The 8,292-nt window shown below is 40.1% G+C and overlaps 1 protein-coding gene across 1 annotated transcript; it reads left to right on the top strand.

Annotated features, from left to right (window-relative positions):
* The first annotated feature begins 1,024 nt into the window (after positions 1-1,024).
* On the top strand, positions 1,025-3,321 carry LOC118511689. Its single transcript, XM_036055084.1, has 3 exons — positions 1,025-1,724; positions 1,796-1,989; positions 2,063-3,321. The coding sequence occupies exons 1-3, from the start codon at positions 1,210-1,212 to the stop codon at positions 2,788-2,790; spliced, it is 1,437 nt and encodes a 478-aa protein (XP_035910977.1). The 5' UTR covers positions 1,025-1,209; the 3' UTR covers positions 2,791-3,321.
* Positions 3,322-8,292: the final 4,971 nt, after the last annotated feature.

The following is an 8,292-nucleotide window of genomic DNA, read 5'->3' on the forward strand; positions in this document are numbered from 1 at the left end:
CGATCACACCAGCGACGATGGATTCAAGGTTTTCGGTAAGCAGAATCACTGTATAGAATAATAAAAAGGATGTAACTCACCTTCACTTCACAATCTCCCCACGAGTATTCCAGAATAACGAAGCAAGCTTTGACAAATATCACAGATGCAATGAAGAAAAGGACGCAATCACAATAAGCACACACAAACACCCACATGCGAGACAGAACAAGACGAATAGTCATAGAAAAAACTGTGGGGGTAAGAACATCCTTTCGGTAAAAGACTCGAAAAGGCCTCTCCTAGAACTTTTTGTGTGCAGCACTGTGGCCTTTCATTTTGAGTGCACAGTGGGATTTATGTATGGTCAAAGCTCGTTTGATGAAACATTGTGCTAAAAGACCCGAGAAGGCCCCCTCTGACATCTTTTGTGTGCAGCACTGTGGCCTGTCATTTTTATTGTACAGTGCACAGTTTTGTATGGTCATATTCTCGTTTGATATAAACATTGTGCATTGTTCCTTAATACTGGACAGCGAGTAAAGCATGATAATATACTTTGTAAGGAGTGATTTGAAATGTTATAAGTTTTATTTTTCCTCCTTCACCGAATATCTATGCCCGTTAATAAGTATCGATCGAACCAATGTTCCGTTACAGTCCGGGAACACCGTGTATGTTGTAAGCCTGATTGGTCACTCTTAGCGTGACCAAAAATTATTACGTAGCTCCTGTAAGCCAATATAAATGGTCAGGATTGCATACATTCAGGCGTCGATCCTACAGTACCTAACAAATTTTGTCAGGGGTGGGGGGGGGGGGCTTCTCAAGTCTATTAAGCAACAATGCACAATGTATTTGTCACACGATTTTTGACCATACAAAAACACACTGTGAAACAAAAATTACGGCTCACAGTGCACAAAAAAGATTAGAGCGGGGCCTTAAACCTGGCAGATAGCGGACAAGCATTGCAATTTCGTGCATCGTTCGTGATTCTATCAATTCAGAGGTCCAAATGCTTCAGCCAGCCCTGCCACTAAGTCGTTGAGACATGCTATGTAAATAACCTAACGCATAGACGTATCAATATCGGACAGCGACGATATTTGCTAATTGGGGAAATGTCAAATGTCACATTAGCAAAACGATGAACAATAAACTATCTCTTCAAGAACAGAAAAAACGTGTTTCCCCCGTGATTCATTCTGTGTGCATGAATTATTCAACATGTCTAACAGTGAAAAGAAGCGGAAGTCTGATTCTGCTGCTCTAAGGGCTTACAAGAACGTGATGAAAGCGCTGCGGAGAAATCATCACTCGGGTGGAGAAACGCCAACGCCTTATGCTTCGCAGAGAACACGACCGTACGTCCGATTTGTAGATAGTGATAAGGAAGAGGAAAAGGACGATTGGCTGATCGATGATAGGAAAGCGATAAAGCGAAAAAAAAGCCGTGTTTCTTCACTACATGGAAGTGGATTCGGAAGAAGTAAATCCTGTTCTTCTTTAACGAATGCACCAGAGGAACAGAGAAAGCTAATCCTAGAGCCATATCAACCGCCGACGACATCAACGATTACATCAATCTGCACGACACCTGTAGTACCTGCACCAGTGCTGCATGAAATAAAGGTGATCCTCGATACGGGTGAAACATATACGGTACATTACGACCAGAAGCTGATTTCAACGACACAGACGGTTGAATGGTTACGGAATGCGGTTGCTTTGCAGTATATTATGTGAGTGGCTGCGTAGTTGTGTATAGTAGAACGATCAAAACATTATAACTTCTTTTGTTATTTCTATGCAGGAAACACGGCAAAGATCCCTCAATCAAACTATACCTGTCGGATGGATGTGACACATGGGCGGATTCCGATACACTCCAGAAGCTGCTAAAACATAACTCTCCCAATGGCATCATAGTGCGAGGCAAAGTCTGCGGTAGGAATCACATTAATTTGGAACAGTTTTATGACGAGTACTGTCAGGCACACAACCTTGGTAGGTTTGTTGCGCGAGTCTTCTCCCACAAGATTACAAATATTGTTTACTTTTTTCAATTGTTTGTTTGTAGAAACTGATGTCGGTTTAAGAACACAGCTCTTACTGATGGATCGAGCTGCCAGCATCGTTCTCATGCCCGACTTTGCCTATAACATTCCAACGAGGCCCATTCCACCGCAACACATACTCTACATGGTTATTTTTGTAAGCTTCTTTCAGCAGGACTGGCTGAAGCATTTGGACCTTTCAATGAATAGAGTCACGGACGATGATATTGCAACGCTTGTCCTTTATCTGCCAGCTTGTCGACAACTTCGTATCCTTCGCTTGAATGGGAATTGTCTCACAAAAAAAGCGGTTAAGATGCTTTGCTTTGGATGTACCGACTCGGTTGATGCGATCGGCGCAGCAGCAAACCCAAATGCTCTTGGAGGAGGGCTATTGACCGAGCTGGATCTAAGCCACAACTTACTGTCCGACGATGCTTTAGTTCCGCTTGCTCGGTTGTGCAGAAATTTATCAAAATTACAAGTTTTGTGTATTAGTTCAACAGATATAACACACTTACCCAAGAACATGGACATCAAAAGATTACAGACCTTAGATGTTTCAGAAAATCCGCTAACAGAACAATTCGTTCAGTATCTTTTGAAGCTGCTTGGCGAAGGTTTCCTGCGTGAAGCACACCTTAAATCGCTTCCTGTCTATTGTAACACCCTTAAACACTTTCCCACAATCGAATCGATGTTTTGCGAATGCTCAATCTGGCCAACTGTCGGCTGTCGGATGATGAGCTAGAATCTTCAGTTTTACCTGTCATCGCGCGAAATTGTCCTTCGTTGACGCATTTGGATGTGTCGTTAAATACCGGGCTTACAAAGAGCTCTTTTCTGGCCGTGTTGAGGAGCTGTGCTGGGGCAGTGTTTAAATTACAGGAAATACGCTTCGAGCATGATGTCCAGTTGTGGGTAGATATGGAAAAGTACGCATCAACCGATGAGTTGCTGAAGTTAATCGAATACAGTCCTAGTGCGTGGTATCCCCGGCAAATAGACGCCATTCTGCCAGCTTACGGATATAGTGCAGAACGGTACGAAAAACTGCTGGCAATGATAACCCATTTTTGGTCCGCGCTATGGCCATTGAGACAATCGAACACGAGACGGCTCGCTGATAGTTTACAGGTATCGCTTGGTGTTAATTCAAACAGCTGATTTGCTGGTCAGTGATCATTCGTTCGTGTAAATGAAAGCTTAGCTTTAGAGCTTTCACTTTGTTGTACCTCACTTTGGCGTGGGAATAAAGATAAATCTCAAACTTATAACGTTACATCATCTACGTTTCACTTCTTTCCATATTGGTATCACACAACGCGTGTCCGTCACGCTCGGCCGCCTGACATCAAGTGTGCGCCCCTTCCTGCGCTCGGTAGCGATTGTGCCGTGAGGTTCGTCAAACCTGACGAGTTACTGAACGATACAGGATGGCTCATAATAAACGCGAGGAATAAACGAACAAACATAGATAATACCTCTTTAAAACAGCATATCTGTACAAAACGATGAAATTTTTAACATGTTCTTTCCAATTGAAATTCGTCCAAATACTTCCGAGTGTTTGATTGCCACTCTCTACTCTTATGTAGTTTCTTCTATTTCTTCTTAGCTTAGTAGCCCTTCTAGGTCATGGTCATGACTGGAATCTAATGGCGTACTAGACTTATTCATACCACGGAAGAGGATAACCTGTCCTCACTACAAGGAAACGGTTCGGATGCGAATAGAACCTCGGTCGTACCGTTTGAAGACCGGCGCCACTATAGTCTCTACCGCTGGTCGCCCTTAGTGTCTATATCGCATTAATAAGCTTTTTCAATCTTTGTTAGCGATGACACCAAGCCACAATCATACCTGCCCTAGTAATCGTCGAAACCATTCCCAAAAGAATAATTCGAGACGTTTGTTGTTTGAGTCCTAGATTTATACTGAATTTATTAACAAAATGATTTTGATTATAGCAATACGGCCAGGCCGTTCTTTATGAATAAAAAAAAAAAGATCTTGCTAATATTCTAACTATGTATGTGTTTGTGTAGTAATATGGAGGAAATACGGTCGCCATGTAACGTGAAGGAAAATGGTCGCCATGTAGTACGCGGGATCGGTCGACGGGGCTTTGCGCATATGCGATTTGAGTCGCGCCGTACGTAAGACGAGAGCGACGAACAGCAACTTGCTGAGCGAACCAATTCTTCCCTTTATCGACTGTCCAGGCAATCGTGAAGATTCTAGATGAGAATCTTCGTTACTGGATTGTTGGAGACATCGAGGCCTTACCTTTGGTAGGGGGACACTCGAAGCTCATCGGCGTTGAGTCGGCCAGGCGACTCTCGATATTCACAGGGAACATCCCTTACTGGCTCGTTGGAGCCTTTGAGGCCTTACCTTGGGTAGGGGGACTCTCAAAGCTTTTGAGGGGAATTGGACGTCAGATTTTGAGTTGCGTCAAGTCTCAGCCCAGAACCAACTCTCTCGTTGGCTGGGGAAGACAGCTTTATTTATACCAAAAATTTCTTAGTTTATGGTTAGCTCATTCGCCTTAAATAAGGTTAAAACTCTTTACGTTATTGAGTAACTTCTTGGTTGACGGCAAGACCATAGCGCTTCGTTGTAAACAAAAGAATCAAGTTACTTATGGAATTTTCCTTAGGGTGATTTGGTTTTGAGTCGTTTCCGTTTCTTTATTCATTAACCTGCTGATATGAAATAATCATTCATTTATTTGCTTGCTTCGGGGCGAACGCTGCGCTTGCATAAAATGTGTCGCTATGGGTGAGTTGGTCGCGGTGCGATCGATTGCTGCGCTTGCATAAAATGTGTCGTTATGATTATGTCTGTTTGGATCAATTTGTTTGCGATGGTTCGGGGTGGATAAAGTGTTACGCTTAGTTGCTGACCGTTGTCTGCACAGTGCGATGTTTGGTGCATTGGTTGGTTTGGTTTCGTATTGCCTTGCGCAACTCGCTAGTTCTTATTGAAATGGGTGTTTGGTCAAATTTGCTGAATATGCTGTTCTTGGTGGGGTATAGGGTGCTTGAGTTTAAATAATTGTGGCGTAAGGTTCTGATGTGATTGATCGTTCCTACGTACGTGTTTATAAAATGTATGTTTTCATGAGGTGTTTTTGAGATGTATAGCTGGGATGCTACCAAATGAAATGGAGTGTTTTGAAAAGATGAAATTGTTATTATCCTTTTCAGATATATTAATACATCCAGATCATTCTAAACCGTATATATTGACAACGGACGCATTCGATTTTGCTATAGGTGCTGTGCTTTCACCAATTCATTTTGCGTCGCGTACTTTGACAAAATCAGAAGAGAAGCATTCTGTACCCGTAAAAGAGAATTTTTTGGGCATTGAAAACATTTAGAAACTATTTATATGGTGCTAAATTCATCATATACACAGATCACCAACCATTAACCTTTGCCTTATCTCCAAAAAACACGAACGCAAAGCTTAAGAACATGAAAGCTTATCTTGAAGAAAATGATTATCAAATCATGTATAAACCTTACAAGAACACAACATTATGCTTCTGATAGTGGCGATATGTTCATCATATCCACTGAAGCACCATTCAATGTATTCCGACACCAAGTAATAATTCATTAAGGCAATAATAATGTAGAAATAGAACATCCTTTCCCTAACTTCGAACGCAAAATAATTCATATACAAGATATTAATGAAGACTCTCTTTTACAGATACTAAAGCAGCATTTCAACTTTTCAAAAGTGAACGGATTATTAACAGATGAGTTTATCACGGCTTAAATTCAAGATGCATACAAAAAATACTTTGGAAGACAAAAATTGTTAAAAATCCGTATAACACAAAAAAAAACTAACCAATGTACCAGATGAAACCGAGCAATGGGATATCATTTTGAGAGAACACCATCGCGCCCATCGTGGATTGGAAAAAAATTAAATCGCAAATTTTAAGAAAATTTTACTTTAAATTTAATTTCAATTTAAATTTTACTTATTTAATTTAAATAAAAAGTTAAAGGTATTTACAAAAAACTGCCAAGTATGCCACCAAAGTAGATATGATAGAAATCCTATTCGTTTTCCAATTCAAGCAACTCCAATTTCTTCTGAACCGTTTGAAATAGTACATTTGGATATAATGTTTATTGCAAATCTTACTTTCCTTACATATATTGATAAATTTTCTAAATTTGCACAAGCCCGTCTCGTAAAATCTCGAGCTGCGATTGACGTGGTACCAGCAGTAAAGAAACTTATCTCTACATATAAATTTCCAAAATTGATAGTTAAGGTCAATGAGAAAACTTTTAAAATAGGTTCATTAGTCAACTTCTTCAATGAGAATTCAATTAAAACATACCTAGTAGCAACAGGGCGAAGTGAAATGAACGGAACCGTGGAACGTTTCCATTTTACATTACAAGAAATCTATAGAATAACTAAAGCAGAAAACTACAACAAGACTCTTACTGAATTAATTCACATTTCCCTTACAATACCATTCATTCTTGTACCAAATATAACCCATACGAGATTATAATTCCCAGCAGTAACAGTTGAGAGATTATTTCAAATGTGTATAAAAACCTAATAATAAAACAAGAAAACGATCTAAAATATCATTAAAAGAATTTGAGAGCTAAGCCAATAAATATTTCCAACAATGCTTTTGAAAAAACACGATTGAGATCAAAAACAGCTCCGCAGTACAAGGAAATTAGAATAGATAAAGTTAATAGAAGCACTATGACCACCACTGATGGAAGACGTGTTCATAAAAATGATATAAAGATTCGCCAAAACTAATATCTTTTAATTTCTAATAATCTCATAATCTAATAATCTACAATCTCAGATTAATGATACTGCTAGTCCTCGGACTAGGCCCCGGCAGAACTATATCGATAAAGAAAATTGGAGATGTCCCGTTATTCACTTACAACAAAGGAGAGTTAACCGATCGTGGGAACAGCGTTATGCTGACAGTGCGACCAGGAAGCGGACACATTCGGATTCCGGCCCGTCTGAAGCAACGAGACACCTTGATAACGCGACAACGCAACCCAGGCGTGTATACGTGCATTCTCTCTCTTCTCTGTTTGTAATAAATAAATTAGTCCTAAACAAAACTCGGTATTGGTCAATCGCAAAAGTATTAGAAAGAACCCTTGGGGAATTACCCCTCATAACTCGCGTTAGACTTATTGAATCGATTAGTGTTATGTTGCAACGAACCACGTACGATCTAGGTTGCGAAACTTAATGCCGCTTTCGCCTTTTTCACTGTCGCGCGTTGATACTGAGATTGCACTCTTCACTGTCGTGCGTTGAACTTATCGAACCATGGATGATGGTTCAGTTGGCCGGCAAAATGCGATGCTGAGATCGCACTTTTCACTTGTGCGCGTTTAATTTATCGAACTGTCGATAAATGATCAATGTACCGAGCCACGTACAAATTGGCCGGCGATCACACCTAACGTGCCAAACTTTTCGACCCGTCCGTGGGTCACTTCACCATCATATCCTTAAGATGCATTTATTTTAAACAATGCATCTAGGCTGTACGAAAAACTAATTTGAAATTGGTCAATATAAATTCCTCTTTTTTTCCTAGGATAAAAAGTGATTGAAGATAAGGTGCCCTTTTACGGTTTCGAGAAGGAAATGTCTCCAAACCATCTTCAATTGTATTAAGCTTAGTAATTTAGAATTAAGAAATACGGTCAGGCCGTTCTTTATGAATAAACAAAAAAACAGCGATTGGACTGAAAATATCCTTTCAAAACCACCTTATGTAACAAGTTCATTTAATGGTGCTTTTGAAGCTGTGAACGGCTAGGGGTTTCTTCGATCGAGGACACGCTCACCGTTAAATTGTTCTTCTATTCCAGGATAATCTTCACCGATCAAACAAATACCCTTAAACCTGGATCAAGCCATCAATAATCTATCACAAAACCTATTAGAGGATTCATTCTATCGCCAAAAACATAGAGATATCTTTCTCTCTTTAATGTCGAATCCAATATTATCATTCATGAGTATGAGTCCAATATTTCAATCCTCTTCCTTGAAAGATATATGGATCTTTGGAGATGCCGTTTTCGGTGGCAGTCAGATAGAGGTCAGGTGTGATGGGTGAGTTTCGTAGCGTAGATTTCTAGGGTGGAAAGTATTGGTCAATTGCTTATGGGTAAACTTCAGCATCAACAAATCTTTAGCAGGTTCTGTTGTC

The sequence above is a fragment of the Anopheles stephensi genome, chromosome X, assembly GCF_013141755.1.
Source record: "Anopheles stephensi strain Indian chromosome X, UCI_ANSTEP_V1.0, whole genome shotgun sequence".
Classification (NCBI taxonomy): Eukaryota; Metazoa; Arthropoda; class Insecta; order Diptera; family Culicidae; genus Anopheles; species Anopheles stephensi.